This window comes from Rhipicephalus microplus, chromosome 4 (genome assembly GCF_043290135.1).
Source record: "Rhipicephalus microplus isolate Deutch F79 chromosome 4, USDA_Rmic, whole genome shotgun sequence".
Taxonomy (NCBI): Eukaryota; Metazoa; Arthropoda; class Arachnida; order Ixodida; family Ixodidae; genus Rhipicephalus; species Rhipicephalus microplus.
The window spans coordinates 208935267-208953747 of record NC_134703.1 but is presented as its reverse complement, the minus strand read 5'-3'; the positions used below and the strand labels follow the sequence as shown (position 1 = coordinate 208953747).

The following is an 18481-nucleotide window of genomic DNA, read 5'->3' as shown; positions in this document are numbered from 1 at the left end:
TATTCGAAGCACGGGGCACTTCTCAAACACATTTGCAACGTCATCATCATCATCATAATCATCATCATCACCATCATCAGCAGCAGCAGCAGCCTGGCTACGCCGACTGCAGGGCAAAGGCCTCTCCCATGATCCTCCGCCAATGAACACGGTGTTGTGCTTTCCGTTGCCACGCTATACCTGCCACCTATTTGGTCGGGTTGGCCCACCGAACACTCTGTCTACCCTTCGTGCGTTTGCCCTCTCTAGGAATTCCGTCAGTTACTCTTAACGACCAACGGTTATCTTGCCTATGTGCTGCCCCGCCGTGGTGGTCTAGAGGCTAAGGTACTAGGCTGCTGACCCGCAGGTCGCGGCAATGAATCCGGCATTCTGCGAGTGCATTTTAGATGGAGGCAAAAATGCTGTAGGCATGTGGGCTCAGATTTGGGTGCACGTAAAATAACCACAGGTGGTAGAAATTTCAGAGCTTTTCACTACGGCGTCTCTCATAACGATATAGTGTTTTTGGGACGTTAAGCCCCACATATCAAACCAATCAATGCCTGCGTGCTACGTTCCCGGCCCATGTTGATTTCTTTTTCTTGATTACAACTATGATATCCTTAACCCCGGTTTGTTCCCTGACCCACTGTACTCTCTTCCTATCTCTTTAGGTTACACCTATCATTTTCCTTTCCATCGCTGGCTGCGTCGTCCTTACTTTAAGCTGAAGCCTCTTTGTAAGCCTCTAGGTTTCTGATCCGCGGGTAAGTACCGGCAACATGGAGCTGATATGTATCTTCCTCTTGAGGGTTAGCGGTAGTATAATATTCACGATTTGAGAATTTTCGCGCAATGTGATCCAGCCCATCCTTATTCCTCTAGTTATTTCACTCTCATGGTTCGGCTCCGTGGTTACTACCTGTCCGAAGTAGACATATTCCCTTACATCTTCGAGCGTCTCTCCACGTATCACAAAGACCTGTTTTTTGACGAGATTGTTGCACGCTACTTTAGTTTTGTGCATATTATTTTCACACCTACTTTTCTGCTTTCCCCGTACATTTCAGTAATCATGAGCTGTAATTCGTCCCCTGAGCTACTCATCAAGGCGAGTCGCAGGTTACTAAGATCATCATCATCATCATCATCATCGTCGTCGTCGTCGTCGTCGTCGTTTGCTGTGATCTGAGTGACCACTTGGGCATATACTTTTTTGCAAAAAAATAATAATCCCTAAACAAGAAACTCGGGCTAACAAATTTTACCAGCTGATAACACACGACGCACTAGATAGATTCCGCCTTCACTTGTCAAACACAGGTTGGAATGAGATACATAGCGAAACTGATACGAACATTGCATATCGGCTATACTTAGAGAAATTTTGTTTGATATAAAAAATCACTTTCCGCCTAAAAAGAGAAAAACGCATACAAAAATAAGAAAACCTTGGGTAACCCCTTAATTGGATGTTCGCATCAGAGACGAAATAAAATATACGCTTTGTTCACTACCACAACCAGCAGAAGCATGGCCGCGCTGCATGACTTTAAAAAAATACTGAAATAATGTAAATAGTGACGTTCGAAAAGCACGACGAACTTATTATGAGAAATACTTTGAATCCACCGCAAATCGTTTGAATGCACTTTGATCACTAGACCGTTTCTATGATGGCGGAAAACCACTGGACGAGGTCACTCAGAATTGCCGTGAATATGCGGGCAAATCTTTTGTTGATGCATTCAATGACTACATCACTGCATAATCGAACATTCAAGCACACAGAGCTACACCATTCAATAAGAGACCAACGAAAGAGCCACCATATTTTTGAAACCAGTTATTAAACACGAAATAATTAAAGTATTTTCTAAAACGAACAACAGCACATCCTGTGATGATAAATACATTAAAATACGTCTGGTCAAGTAATCGATTTTATAATGATGTAATAATGATGATAAATATTGATGTAATCGATATTATATCTGATGTACTGGCATCACTGACTCTCAATATTTTTCCGATAAAATCGCTCTACTGAATTGACCCTGATTCATTGAACAGAAAACATACTAGAATGAAAAAAAAAATTGTTCTAGCAATACTTGTGGACAACACCAAGGCCTTTATTACAATAAACCACGAAACTGGTTTTTTTTTCAGAAGCTAAAATAATAGGGGATTAAGAATCATGCCTTGCTTCTCAATAAATGATATATGTCGCCGCAAACTCATTATGTTCAAATTGGTCAGTTTAAGTCGTCATTATGCCGCAATGTCTGCGCTATACCCCGAAGCAGCGATTTCGGACTGGTACTCTTTAAATTTATAAATTATAGATAACGTAACTATTGACGAAAATTCCCACTTTAATTATACGTGGATGACAGCAGTACATTTGTTTCAAGTGAGAATCTCATTGCCATTTAAGCAAATAACCTAATGGGAAAGCTAGAAAAATGGCCTGGTGAAAACGCACTCACTGCCAAATGTGACAAAGTCTGAAGCTATCATTTTTCATCTAAGGAATGAAACTGCTATGATCTCCGCAAATATTTTATACCGTTCAACTTCTCTTGAAGTAGTGTTGCCTTTTGAATCACTTGGGATACACTTCTCATAAAGTATGCAGTGCGATGACCACGTTAACCAAATCATTTTAAAAGTATCCCGCGTCGCTGGACTTTTTAGGCGACACCGGGACCTGTTGGCCCAAAAAGTAAAATTAATGTTGTATAATTCTCTGCTTTGCTCCTACTTAAATCACTTTGCACTTATATGGGCCACAACCACAAAACCAAATATACAAAGAATGTCAGTTTTGCAGAAACGGCTACTAAAGATAGTCTACAGATTGTTTTATGGACGTACAAAGAGAGATGTTTTTGTGCGGCGTGACATTCTGATCATCTTTAACTTGCACCAGTATAGACTACTACGAAGTTACAAAGTAAATAAAAAACACCAGGGCAGCTTACACAGTCTCACCTCTTTGAGAGTATTTCAGTCTCATTACCCACACCGCCACAATATCGCCTGTATTTCACCAGTTAGCCGCACCAACTATGAACGACATGTGCTTCGCTACCAGTTCCCATTTGTAATAAATGAGCTCATTTTTCTGGGTAACTGCATGATCGCGTGTATCTGTGTGCATATGTAGAGTTATTTGAGCATATGTACTTTTTTTAGGACCGAGTGATAGTGCACCACGAGTGCGAACTTTTTTAGCTTTACTGACGTTAACCGAAATACGTATCACTGCAATTGTATAAATCACTTTGTGCTGCTAGTTTGTCTATGCAAAACTAGATGGCTCCACCGCACCGAAGCGCCACGACCTTCTCCTCGGCGGTGCGGCTGCGATGTAGCATGTGGCGGGCGTTGCCCTGCAGCCTACGTCAAGATACGTTGGTGGCAGTGACTCTTGAAGAAGGAAAAATGCCATAAGGCGACACGGTGCAGTGTCTAAGAGAGAAAAAAGAAAAAGAAACAGAAAGAATGGCACGTACTGCGCGCTGCGCCCGATTTGCTGGCCTTCGCTCCGGGAGCTGTGGCGGTGAATCGGCCGACCATCGGTGATGGTATAAAGAAGTGAAAAGGAAAAGGCCATCAGACTACGTGTTCGAACGTGGCAGCGCCCGTTCACAGCTGCAAAAAACAGTCCATATATATATATATATAAAGCTGTACTTCTCTGTGTGTACGTATGTCTGTGTCCTGTCGCTGCTACCTTCATGGGAGTGGGAACTTCGTCAAGAAGACTATAATTTTTTCGCAAGCCCTCCATCATTATATTTGGTACTGATAAAAATAAACATTATTAATATTATCCTGAGGCCATGACTTCTGAGCTCTGCCGGCCGCACGAGTCACGGTGTAGGCCTCTACTGGGGATCACGGGCAGTACGACTTTTATATGACTTCGAGACCATCTGAATACCGTGCCGATCAGCAAAAGACAGACTGCTTCAGCGAGGAATCTGACGTGGATCGGCCAGACAGCGACTAGCCCGCACAGAGCAGTGATGTGACAGCTTCGTACGCAATAGGTGTCTGCAGCGGGATGTACAACCATGGTGGTGTTAACCCGTACGGGCGCTGTGGTACGGAACCACGTAGCCAAAGGCGTCCGCATCACAAGACGATCAAAGCAGGACGCACTGCTGACGTGACTGCCCTCTGCGAGGCAGCGAGTGCCGTCCGCCAGAGTTCTACCTATGATGGTTCATGGTCCCTGAATGATTCCACCTTCGAAGAGACGACTACCACCAGAGAAAGGCACCAACTTTGGTAGGAGTGCATGCACGCAGCAAGGCCAAGTGTATTGATGACAATGACAAAAGACGCGCTCGGGGGCGTGCGCATACTCGACTATAAAAAAAGAATGAAGTCACATTAGAACAGCCGGCCCGCAGCAAGGGTCTCTCTCTGTCTCTTTTATTACTCTTTCTCTCTCTCTCTCTCTCTCTCTCTCTCTCTCTCTCTATATATATATATATATATATATATATATATATATATATATATATATATATATATATATTATGGGGACGTAAGAAGCTATGCAGTGGTGGTGGCTAGTAGAAGCCCAGAAGGAGGAAGTGCGCATGCTATGGAATAAACATGGGGTATGAGCCAGGCCACATCTCCCAGTCATCATAGCGTCACACGAGTCGACAGGATGAAGACCTCGCTACGACTTCATCAGCCGGCCATCATCATCAAAGACCTCAGCGAGATGCAGTGACCGAACGCGGACCACAGAAGTGCATCGCCACTGAACACTGTTGCAACCATCGACTGACTTTCCCATCCCCAAGTACACCGGAGAAGCGGACGATGGACCTGTACAGGACTGGTTCGACCTGTTCGAGCTCCACGCTACCGTTGCATTATAGCCGGAACGGGAGATGATCACCAACTTCACTGACTACATCTCCGGTGAGGCATTATGTTTTACCTGACACATATATTTGAAAACGATGAATCATGGCAAAAGATCAGAGAAGAGATGATTGCTCGTTTTAACGACTACGGCAAGGACTTCCTCATTACCGACCACCTGCATACCAGCACACTCAGCCGTCACAGTCCACGCTTATTTCTCAAGGAGCATAGCTTTCCACCAGGTTTCTCTTCACGAAAGAAAGCTGGTATTTTCAAAGTCGTCGCTCCAGCACACGACACGAGACTTTGCTTACCCACCTCATGCACTTCATTCTTCGTCTCGTATACGTGGTCCACCACCCGGTTTTCCATCACGCGGCTCTTCAAGTGCTCCTGACGCTCACCGTTTGCCTCGTAAGAACACCGTATTCACAATAGACGAGTTGACAAACCGAGAAAATACCCAGTCAAGTCATGCTCCTTCCGCACGGGTTTATGCATCACCGTCCGGTGCATACACACTCGACGGTCGAAGCAACACCAAAGGCTCAGACGTATTGAACGACGCACGCTGCCATACGCAAGAGCCTCTCGTACTGAACAGTGTAGCAAAAGCTTCTGAAGAACTTTCTATCAATTCTGAAGCATCATCTTCATTGCCCGAACTGCATGACAACAGCTCACAGACTACCAGCTACCGACTGGACACCCCATGAGGTTGTCATAAAAACCATCGCGATGTTCTAGAAGGGCTTCCACCACAATACGGTCCACAGCAACATCAGCAACGCCAGCAAAAGCAAGTCCGTGAATCTCAGAAACTCCAACGGACACACCAACAAGGACGACGACGCAAAGCAAGCCTCTTAAAACAAATTCAAGAAGCGAGGCATCTTCGCATAAGGGATCGGCGCCAAAAACGCATTTGGTACAAGAGATCAAGACTGCGCCTAAACGTACAGCTCCGAAACCTCAGGAAACACCCAACAAGACAAGAAGTCACCAGTTCTACCACGCAAAGATTCAGGCACCATCCCATTAGTTTACTACAACGAGCACGCACGCAGGAAAGACAGCGACGCCTACGAAGACCAATCTACTGCAAGGCCTTCAAACGTGGTCCATTTCTCGCAATAACGGCAGCTATTTTCGTTGGTTTCTACGCTCATGGCATGCTTATGCTTCCCCGAACGCAACAGCCAGCCTCGCCCAGCAGAGTTTTCGCTGATGTGACCGAACTGCTACCATCTTTCGTGAATTTGTCTGTGTGTGCCAGTTTACCGAACTGCCTTGTCATAAGAAGTTACGTCGTGTTTGGACATTTTCCGCTTACTGACTCGGATTCTTCGTCTTTTGTTGCCTATAACACGCGCATACTTTCGGGGGGAGGGGGAATCCTGTGACGTAAGAAGCTACGCAGTGGTGACTAGTAGAAGCCGAAAAGGAGGAAGTGCGCATGCTATGGATTAAACATGGGTTATGAGCCAGGCCACATCTCCCAGTCATCATAGCGTCACACACACACACACACACACACACACACACACACACACACACACACACACACACACACACACACACACACACACACGCATATATATATATATATATATATATATATATATATATATATATATAATATGGAAATCTAACCGACAATAATGCCAAGTAAAGTATAGGGGAGTTTATTAAACCGAATAGTAAGGTATATGCGAAGAAAGAACAGTGGATGATGATATGTGGGGTTTAACGTCCCCAAACCACCATATCATTATGAGAGATGCCGTAGTGGAGGGCTCCGGAAATTTAAACCACCTGGGGTTCTTTAACGTGCACCCAAATCTGAGCACATGGGCCTACAACATTTCCGCCTGAAAGAACAGCGGGCGAAAAGATAACTCGCCCTAGGCAGGAACCGAACCTGCAACCTTCGAATAATGCGTTCGATGCTCTATTACTGAGCTACCACGGCGGCCATTCTCCCCAGCCACTTTAATGGGTATATCTGTGAATTTAGACGTGGGAGTGTCAGTCAGCGCCATCTGTAGCCATGGCGGCGAGTGTGGCACACTCTTTTTGAGTCTGTGTGGCGTCACGTAGCACGTGAAACTATTACGAGCTGGCAGCTGACCAATAGTCACTCGTATACAATCTAAGGCACCAAGTCTGCCAGTGCGAGACCCTCGTTAATCAATAAGGAAAAGAAGTTTATACTTAAGGGCTCGTTTTTCCGTGTTTTGACACAATAATAATAAAATCTGTCCGACAACAATGCCAAGAAGAGTGTGAAGGAAGTTATTAGACCGAATTGTAAGGTAAATGCGAAAAAAGAAAAGTGGGTGAAAAGATAACTTTCCGTGGGCAGGAACGAAACCTGCTACCTTCGAATATATATATATATATATATATATATATATATATATATATATATATATATATATATATATATATATATATATATATATATATATATATATATATATATATATATATATATAGATATATATATATATATATTTATATATATATATATATATGTGTGTGTGTGTGTGTGTGTGTGTGTAACATAAACAGGTATAATGTAATATTCTTTTTAACTGAAATTGCACTGCTAGCCAAATATTTTATAGCACTGTAGCAACATTTTCGACACACTTATTTCATCACTGCACTATATGTTCCATAGCTGTGGTCGCTGCTGTGAGGATATAGGCACTTCATTTGGTAAAACTGGAATCTTTTCTACCGCTTACAAACAAGAGCTGTTACCTTCCTTGCCAATAATTATACTTTTCGTGAGGCACCTTTGCACAAGTGCTGGCCTGTTGGAAGTCTTTTCACGCGCGCGCGCGGTGTTTGTTATACTCACCGCATTTTATTACTTCTCTGTTTGTGTTTTATCGGCGCTCTACGGCAATGTTCATGGCCTGGCGTTAAATAAATAATCTGCTGAATAAATGTATACACACATAAATAATTTTTTTATCGCAGGTGGAGATTGAAGACTATTTTTTTGTTTTTCATATTCAAAGTCACTTTGAGCCTTTGAAACTGTAGTCATAATACTTTGTTCTATTAGGCTACAAATTCTGTGATAATGAGGAATGCCCTGGTTGTTTAGGCTACATTCAGCTTGAATTCTGGCGGCTTTTCAAGTGTGCTCAACGGCAACCAAGGTGGTGAATCGGCTCAGTTAGGCCCTTCTGTCTCTCACTGCTGCGGAAAACAGTGGTGGAATGCTTCACCCATTTTTTTAACGTTTCTCTTCCCCTCCTGGGCAGATATACCTTCTTGACACATTCGGACGCGTTGTTCTGCCAGCGCAGTTAGCGAGGCCAGTGGAACACTTAAAGCGCGAAAGCAATCCCGTGTAGAGTTAAACCAGGTGCAGCTGCAACGAGCCAAGTGTCGCGACCACAAAATCTGGAATGTATCGCTCTGACATCTCTTGAAAGCATTGTGCTTCGCGCGCTTGTATTTGTTCGCGTGTCGCTCGCTTTCTCACCTTTTTGTGCGAGAACATGCAACAATCCGCATAGATTCCGGGATGCAGCCAGATAGCCGCGTTCCCCATCTTTAAATTGCGTTAGGACATTAAAAAATGCACCATTTGTTTTAGGGTTATGTGAAGCTTGTAGGTTCGTAGACTTTGAACTAGTCTCAGTTGCACATGGTTCGTTATTATCTTTAACGGAATCATGTCGATAGTGGAAAAGAAAATAGGGCTTGTGCTATAATTGCGTTATCGTATGGTTGGAAAGTTTTCATGCGCTTTCGCTCGAGTGGCGTGATAACAGTTTCATCGCTTCATCAGATTTCAATTATTGGTATTACACAAGTGGACGCCCCTCGGCATGCACACAACGCAGGGTATGCTGGGTTCCGGCGGGGATTCGTCGGAAACTGGCGGGCGCCCGTTGACGCCGCCCACGCCTGTGCTGGTCGAGGCCCAAATCCGACGGCTGGCCGAGTCGGCGGAGCTCCTCGTACGCTCGCTCCCTCCGCACGCCTTCGTCGACCCCAGACCGCACGGCCGAAGGATGTGTAAGGACCTAGAGGTAGGTGGCGCCATCACCATGGCGCTTTATAGACCATCATTACTTGCGCGGCTTTGTGCACGCCTCGTGCTATGCCATCGCGAGCCATTCTGCCGGACGGATCGCTCCATAGATAAGTTTCGCCGTTCTGTTTGTCCACATGCTGATATTTTCGTAGGCACGCATTTGTAGTCACCGGATATCGGTCACCTTCATATTGACCTTTCTTTTCCGGCATCTGCGCCATCTAGCGAACCCCGCCCGCACTCATGGTGATACCTCATTCACTCTAGCGCATTTCGAATCAGTGTCAGATGCGTGCGTCAGTGGTTAAAAGGAGGATAGTGCCATTCCCATGAGCCTCTGTGTGCAGACTTAGGCCCTCGCACAACTCTGGTGAGGCGCCTCATGGGGGAGAACGTGCCCTCGTTATGGAAGGCTTCCTTGTTTGTTGGAACATGAACAATGCGCATTGCAGCAACTGGAGTGGTTCTAAGAGGGAAAAGAATAGAAAAGTGAGCCCCGTAACTGTCTTCACCAGAGTGTGACACCTCAACAGTAGCTCACAAGGGATGCGGGTGAGGAGGAATTAAAAGGATGGGAATAAAGGTGTAGAGAGAGAGAAAGAGAGATGCGCTAAGCCAGCGAGCAAAGAGATATCGAAGGGAAAGGAGAGATAGAAAAGATGGAAACACGGTCACAGGAGTCCGAGGACGGGGCACCACTTGCGAGGGCTCTTGTCGGCTTCAGGAGATGGCGTAGGGCAAGTCTTATAGGGCAGAGCTACGCTGTCGTCAGACGTCGGCGTCAGGAGATGACGTAAGGCCGGCCCAGTCGGCCAGAGCTACGCTGACGTCGGAAATCGCGAGGGCACAACCGGTCGGCACGGAATCCAGCGAGCGAGAGCAACTCGGATGGCATTAAACGCCATACACTGAGGGTTTGTTCGATACAACAAACGCCCGTTTCTTGGGGGCGTTCGTTGTGTGAATCATTAGAAGGGCTCCATCTCGCGCTCGTTTTCTGGTGTTTTTTTTTGTGACCACCTCGTATGTTTGTGCAATCGAGGATTATTAATCCTACACGTATTTATTTGTTAGTTTTAGAGCTGTGCAGCATGCTCTTGGCAACTAACTGAAAACGAAATCCATGATCAATAAAGAGATGATAAAACTCATGAAGAAGCATCGCAAGAGCCAGCGAAACTCATTGGCGTCGGTGCCGCCTTGACACCCGGGCTCTACGTACGTACGTACGTACGTCCGCCACTGTGTTGCCCCAGTCGCAGAGATGACCTTCTGGGGAATTCACAAGGCCCACCACCCGCATGGCCTCGACTATCACACTGGTCGACCACTTGACTTGACGCGCTCAACACACGCTCCTCTGCACCGATCACTCTTGGATTTTTTCCAACAAAGTGAACTACTATGCATCTTTAATTAACATCGCTTGTATGCCCCGTTGCTACTAATCAGATGTGTGACTATTATTTTGTCCTGTCATCGTTCTTATGCACTGAACTGCAACGGTGCAACGCGTTCGGTTTCTTTTGCTGCCTTTTGGGATTTGCCACTCAAGCAAGCTACTAGCTTTGACAGGCTTAGCCACATGTACTTTTTTACTTGAAGAACTAAAATGCATTTTAATAATATTATTATTGTCACTAATAATAGTCATAATGATGAGAGAAAGAGTATTATTATTATTATTTTTTTCTGTTATTGTTATTATTTTTTCTATTATTATTATTATTATTATTATTATTATTATTATTATTATTATTATTATTATTATTATTATTATTATTATTATTATTATTATTATTATTAACGCAGAAGCACTCAGTACAAATGGCCAACCAGTGAAAGCAAAACTTCAGAGGAGCGACTTCAGAGACTATTAGTTAGGAGACTGTGCGTCTGCCTAGGTGTTCCACGAGCGACTTCCAGCAGCCTTGTCATAGCAGAGACTCGACAACCACCCTTTCCAGTCATGAGAGCAATCGAAACATGCCACCATTTTTTTCGCCTACAGGCGCAACACAAAGACCACACATTGGTACTGGAGATTTTACAAAGGGATGAAAGCAATGTTCATGAAGAAATACACAGTAATCTATATATATTACCAAGAAATGAATTTTGTAACTCCGAAGTGGACTGTCATCCATGGCTGCTTACAATACCAAGCATTGAGTTATCAGTAGATGGCATTATCAGAAAGAGAGACATGTTCATCCAAGCTGCTCAACAACTAGCGCTTTATCAGATACACATGCGGTACGCAGGGTACATACACGTTTATACAGATGGCTCAAGTATTACAACGTCTTCAACATCAGCATTTATTTTACCACAGCTCAATATTCAGAAATCATTTAAATTATGACGGACGACGTCATCTACTACAGCTGAATTTTTCGCTATTCTGTATGCTGTAAAGTTTATAAACTCGGCAGTAGACGCGAGCAAATGTGTACTTTTCAGCGATTAACAGGCCGCTTTAAGATCACTCTCTAGTACAAACACGGTAGCAATTAGTGATAGTATCACATACGACATGCCGAAAGAGCTCACCAAAGCAAGCAAGGCGCAACATGAGAATAAATTTCAGTGGATACCTGGCCATTGCAACATTCCTGGAAACACAGCGGCCGATGAAGCGGCACGACAAGCTCATCGTAAAATGTTACTGTTTCTTTACCAATTTCGAAAAATGAATTGCGTAGTGTTATAAAGGCTACAACTTTCAGAATGAGCGAAACTGCTTGGTTTGACCAAAGTACAAAGAGCTGTGATTGATATCACACTGATCCATTCATTGAATTCAAAATTACGCTAGCATTAGATAGAAGTATGGAAATTCTTATTCACCGGTTGAGGTTGGGCACCGCATACACAAAACATTTTTTGCATAGAATTCGCAGAGCTGAAACTCCCGAATGCGAATGTGGATTTATTGATGGAGACGTATGCCACCTTCTCATAGACTGTCCGCACCATGACACGCTGAGACGCCGTCTCAAATCGGAACTGTTGGCATTAGACCACGGACCATTTACAATAAAGAAACTTCTGGGCCCGTGGCCAAGTGGAGTTTTACAGACTCGCGCTTTAAAAGCGCTTACACGTTTCTTACAAGACAACGTAATCACTGACAAGTACTAAGAAATAACGTTCTTTTATTTGCATAACACATGTACCTGATATGTGCAGTATCATATGACACCCATCATATGTGTGTGTGCTGACGTGAAGGACGTGTTGACTGCTTTGTACACACGAGCGAATACATCCTCATAAAGACCAGACGTGTGCTCTGCTGTTTTTGTGCTGATTGGATCAAATATTAAGGAGGGACATTATCAGAGACTTCATTCGTTGACTTTTGAACATTTCCTCGTCATTGTGTTGTGATATGTCAATACGTGTTTTCGCATATGTGTGCTCGAGTGTTTTATCTTCCATGCAATGTTTTCGTATGTTTTCTTTCAAGATACGTGTTCAAGGGCTAAGGAGTAGCCGGCGCCACACTTGTGCGCCAACATCTACTTATATATCATATCAATAAAAAAAAAAAAAGCTCAAACCTGTGGTCCCGGTGTTTAGCAGTGGGTTCAACCCGACATGGCACTGAAGCCTTGAACAGTTATAGTTTACATGTTTGTGCTTCTTAATGAGGTCAGATAAATATCTGGCTTGTGTTAACCACATTGTTTATTTCAAATGCTGCATATTGTGCATGTTCAGGGTTATGGAAAAGTGTAATGAAAGGTTAAATGCGTTTTGCAATGCGTTCATCACAGCGGTCGTTCTCGAAGCACAGGCCGTCACAGACATCTATCTTTCTATCTATCTATCTATCTATCTATCTATCTATCTATCTATCTATCTATCTATCTATCTATCTATCTATCTATCTATCTATCTATCTATCTATCTATCTATCTATCTATCTATCTATCTATCTGTCTATCTGTCTGTCTGTCTGTCTGTCTGTCTGTCTGTCTGTCTGTCTGTCTGTCTGTCTGCCTGTCTGTCTGTCTGTCTGTCTGTCTGTCTGTCTGTCTGTCTGTCTGTCTGTCTGTCTGTCTGTCTGTCTGTCTGTCCGTCCATCCATCCATCCATCCATCTATCTATCTATCTATCTATCTATCTATCTATCTATCTATCTATCTATCTATCTATCTATCTATCTATCTATCTATCTATCTATCTATCTATCTATCTATCTATCTATCTATCTATCTATCTATCTATCTATCTATCTATATATCTATATATCTATCTATCTATCTATCTATCTGTCTATCTATCTATCTATCTATCTATCTATCTATCTATCTATCTATCTATCTATCTATCTATCTATCTATCTTGCCGCTTACGTCTGGGTGCTCCCGTGACTAGCCCCTTAACCTGGCGTGAACCAAATTAGTATGGAAGGGTAAGATCATAACACAAATTTGACGCGCTGGCTATTACGGGAGTAATGTCGCAATCCCGTTGCGTACGTCGTCAGGCGCTTTCCGCCAGACAGAGGCATGAACCTGCGGGCGGGTATGTGCCTATGGTGTGCGGGTATATGCCACACGTGATTAAAACTTCGTATATGCCCGGGAATGATGAAAACGCCCATAGCCCTTGGGTAATTTTAACGCGTGAGCGACAAGAAAACCCGGCATGCGCAGCGTTGACTCCAAGAATATAAAGAATAAACTCCAGGGTCCCAGCAGGAATAAAACCCAAGCATTTTGTGGTTAATCAAGCATTCATTCTACTACACAGCCATGCCACGCCTCGTTTCAACTGCGTTTCAACTAATGTTCGTAAAGTGTCAATTGTGCATGTAGTGCCGGCTATCTAGTTTCATTAAGCTTACATGTGTATTGTTTTGAGAAAGCTCTCACGCCGCGTTAATGTCAATATAGTTGGGCCGCGTGCGCTGAGGATTATTTATGTAGCAGTGGTCAGGGCTACCATCCTCGCGTGCACCTGCGCTTCATATCGCATATCGCTTGTGGTGTTGCTAATATTCTTGTTCCTGTTGGCATCGTTGCGCAAGTGCAAACAAGTGGTTATATAAAAATCTGCAGTTCTTTAAAATATGTTTTGGCGTGTAACAGTTATGCGTATACTTGACGTCAATTTTTAACGTGTCACAAAAAAAAAAAAAACATGTTGACCTTTCATACTCCTGTTTGGCATAATGCCGGTACGTGGGATTTGCTGAATTCCACCACCATTTTTTGAACGTGCACTCCTTGCCTTATGCGATGATTGATTGATATGAGGGGTTTAACGTCCCAAAACCACCATATGATTATGAGAGACGCCGTAGTGGAGGGCTCCGGAAATTTCGACCACCTGGGGTTCTTTAACGTGCACCCAAATTTGAGCACACGGGCCTACAACATTCCGCCTCCATCGGAAATGCAGCCGCAGCAGCATTTCCGCCTCCATCGGAAATGCAGCCGCCGCAGCCGGGATTTGAACCCGCGATCTGCGGGTCAGCAACCGAGTACCTTAGCCACTAGACTACCGCGGCGGGGCAATGCGATATGCGATGAGCGTTGGGCGATGAAGGGTGGCCAGTTTATCACCTTTTGCTGCTATAAATCGGACAACGCATATCTGCATCTGATTCGTCGAATTTCGCAATGTGAATACCATCCTGTCCTCTCCCTCGCTGACTTGCCTATTGGATGGCGCTCTTTTTAAGTACCTTCACCCTCTTTTGCTAATGTGGGCGCCTTGGCACGCTTCGGTCCGACGCGATATTCCTTGGCATGCCTAGATGTGTCTCCAAATGTTCTATAGCGGCACAGGCATCTATGTTATGACGTATCATGCCGTTTCACTTGAATTTCCGTTGTATTTGTTCGTCCGTGATGCCTTCGTTGATTCATTCATGCTGCCGTTTGACCTAATTCAAATCAAACTCTAATTACATCTTGAAAGATAAGGCCAAGCTTGGGCAACAAGCGAAACAATTCACTTGAAGGAAGCCCGAGCCCCCAAGTACAAGGCGTACAGTCGAGAACACAAGCACGTGCAAATTTATTTCAAAACCAGTAATTGGCGTTACACACATGGAAAAAAATATCACAAATATTGTTCAGAAAAATCATTTCAAATGCTATCACTAAAAATCGAACCAATGCGTTAAATACACAAAACAAATAAAAAGAAAGTAATGTGACAATTTAAACTATTTTTTCCATTATAGCCACGATCAAATTGTACAGAATATGTCTAAATGTAAATAAATACTGTGAAGCAATCGTACAGGACAATAGCTTTCCATTGATTAATGCAAATGTAACAATCTTGGCTGGGTACAAAACTTATGCTTGCTTGAGGTTACTTGCAAAAGTGCTTCTTTATAACCTTTATAGTGCAATGTACTATTTCTATTTCGCTACTCAGCAGATTGTTGAGCTAGTGAGGCAAACAATACCGTAACATCTGTCTTCTGTGTTCAGTTTAGCAAAAAGGAATGGTCCAGAACACTTGTTCTTGCAGAGATTAGAAGGGGACTTTTTCACTTAGATTGGCGAAATTTATGAGGTCATGTTAATTTTCACAAACCGACTTTTTGTATTTTAAGGCTAATTTTCAGTCAAACAAATTATGTGTGGGTACAACGTTGAAACGAATAAACAATTCCCTCGTGTGCGTACGACATCTAACAATTGCTATAGAATGAGGAGTCCTTTTTTTGTAACAAAAGTATTTTATTGTTGTTTTTCTTGGTGGAATTTCCCCCACCAAAAACAGCAACTGATATGAGACAAAATAATCGTATTATAAAGCAATATTTTTATAGATACAGGCAGGATGTGTCGAAATTTTGAATTAAGACCCAACTTTTACCCACGCGAGATTGAACGTAGTCAAATTGATCGTTCCAGGACATCTTTTTTGGAAACAGCACATCTAAAATTCTTATTGAGTTTACAATTTTGATAAACACCCTGCCTAGAGGTAAGGAACTGTCACCGGTGTCAAAAGGTGGACGCGGATGAAAAAGAACCGCCTTTGTTTAGCCGTAGTCGATCAAAAACGGGTTTTCTTTGGTATGCCTTCGAGTGCTTCAATTACTTCAAGCGTTAAACACCGTAAATTCTTTCCAGTAAAAAATAGGCTTGTGTCATCAGCGTAAATTACGTAAGGGGGGGGGGGTTGTTGATAGCGTTTATGTCATCTATATAAAGGATGAACAATAAAGAATCCAGGAAGCTTCCTTGTGAAATGCTGGTGACTACATGCTCTAACGATGAAACTGCGGTTCCTAAGCTAACACACTGAAACCTGTGGTTTCAGTATGATTTTAAAAAAGTATTGGTGTCCCACGAATGCCATACACTTGTAGTTTTTCTAGTAAGTTGCACGATGGATCCGATCAAGGGCCTTTGAAAAATCTGTCTAAATGCCTACACATATCTGTTTTGATTCAAAGAATGATTTCTTTTTGGGTCAGTAGTGCGGATTCACTTTATCTGCCGTGGAGAAGGTCATACTGAGAATGATTAATTAAGGTTAAAGCCTCGCTAAATTTTATCGATCGTTTATCTTTTAAAGGCCTTTAGAAAATATTGGCAATGTGGAAACCGGCTTACAGTTTGACAATTCATACTTATCACACTTTTTATGAAGAGAATAACTTTAAAGATCTGCATCATTTTTAGAAAACAGCCCGCAATCATTACAAGGTTGTGTATGTGCGCAAGCAAAGGAGCAATGATCTCAAGCACAAACTTTACCGGCTCGATCTGTATGTCGCCAACATTTCTAGCTCTGCTGTTTCTGAAAGACGCTTAAATACCTCGTACTTCATGCTTCATGTCCGTGGGCTCTAAAAAGATACTGTGCTTGTTTTTCTTTATACCATAGGTTGAAGGAGCAATGCACTGTCCGACACTAAGCGCATACGAAAAACAAAAAAAAAAACAGAAAGCTTATTAATTTCTTCAGCAGCTTCTTCACCGCCAATATGTTTACCATTTACTACGAGATCATCGACAGTCGATTATAGCTACGTTTAGTTTAAGAGTTTATTGCGTTTTTACAGACATTTACGGATGTTCATGGGAGTGAGGCGTTAGGGGGCTGGAGGGTGGGGCGCAGGGGGAAGAGAAGGAATGGCAAAGCACTCACCAGTTCCTACACACTGTCGCTGCACATGCTTCGGTTGCTAGAGGCAAGGATAAGCGCGCGCACCCGCAGTTATTGCTATGGCAGAGGGAGCGAGAGCGGAGAGATAACACCTGCCGGCGCGCGGACACCACCGCGGACATCGCCGGATTCTTGACATAGCGCGATTAAGAAATGCATTCGCATTTAAAGGTTTATCAGCATTTGTTTGCAAGGTATCCGTGCACTACACCAGTTTCAAAGAATTTGTTAGGAAATAAGAAAAGAGTGAATGATGGCGAGTGGGGGAGAGTAGGCCCTAAGTTCCCTAATGTCTGCGTCGAAATTGCCGACTGGTATAAAGGGTTCGTGCTTTAGGCGTTTTACACTGCTCTGTCAGAATCATGATTGATGGGAGTTTCTTGGTGAAGCTTGTTTTTTTTTCTGCGTCTCACATAAGTTAGAAGAGCATTGCCCCATATAATGTAAACAGATTGAGACTAAGAGTCAACGCCCAAAGCTCGGTCCTGAGGTTCATTATGTCTACGTTGAAGTCGCCGAATAGCATAAAGGAATTGGGCTTGTAGGCGTTGTATATAGTTCCTATAGTTCCTTCACAAGTATATTTGTTGTTTGTCAAGTGTGAACCTTCTACTTCATTCACATACGTCTGGCTATATAGCAATGGTTTTCCAACCACCACGACAGCAAACAGGGAGCGTCAATCACAAAGTTTTAGAAGTGATGAGGAGGAGACGAAGCTAGATCATAATGCCCATAATGTTTACGTTTATAGGTGTTTTATATTGCATATATTATCAATTTTTGGTCCTTGTTGAGCATCTTTTTTTTCTTTTCTTAATTGTCATTTTCGATGGAGGCGTAAATGGTGTAGACCCGTGTGCTCGTATTTGGGTTCATGGTATAGAACCCCTGGCGGTCAAAATTTCCGGAGCCCTCCAGTACGCCGTCTCTCATAATCATATCGTGGTTTTAGGACGTTAAACCCCACATATAATTATTATCATTATCAGTACTATAGTAATATTTTATTATTATATTAGCTTTGTTTGTTTATTATTAGCATTGAAGAATATCAGCGCCACGGACGCGGACAAGGCTAGGCGCTAAGTAGCTTCACCTCTAAAAGGTGAGCATAACTTAGAAGCGTGGTGGTTTGGGCTGGTTGGTATGTCATGACTATTGTTAAAGCGCAAGAACAGAACGCAGAGAAAAAAAAACAAGAAAAAGACGCGCTTGTATTTTTCTTGTCCCTTTGTCGTCGTTCTATACTTGCGCTATAACAATCGTCGTGAGCATAACATGACGGTTTTACAGGACTGTTTCTGAAAATAGCGCAGTCATACTATCTGCACTCGGTGTCAGACCGTCTGAAAAAAGTAGGTAAGAAACATGCTGTAGCTT

The 18481-nt window shown here is 43.2% G+C and overlaps 1 protein-coding gene across 8 annotated transcripts in view; it reads left to right on the top strand.

Moving 5' to 3' along the window:
- nab (NGFI-A-binding protein homolog) overlaps window positions 1-18481 on the top strand; it is a 1065342-nt gene that overhangs the window by 867829 nt on the left and 179032 nt on the right. For all 8 annotated transcript variants that reach the window (XM_075893960.1, XM_075893958.1, XM_075893959.1 and 5 more), the window contains one exon: window positions 8751-8939. In XM_075893960.1, coding sequence (XP_075750075.1) covers window positions 8751-8939 — 189 coding nt within the window. The remainder of the gene's footprint in view (window positions 1-8750; window positions 8940-18481) is intronic.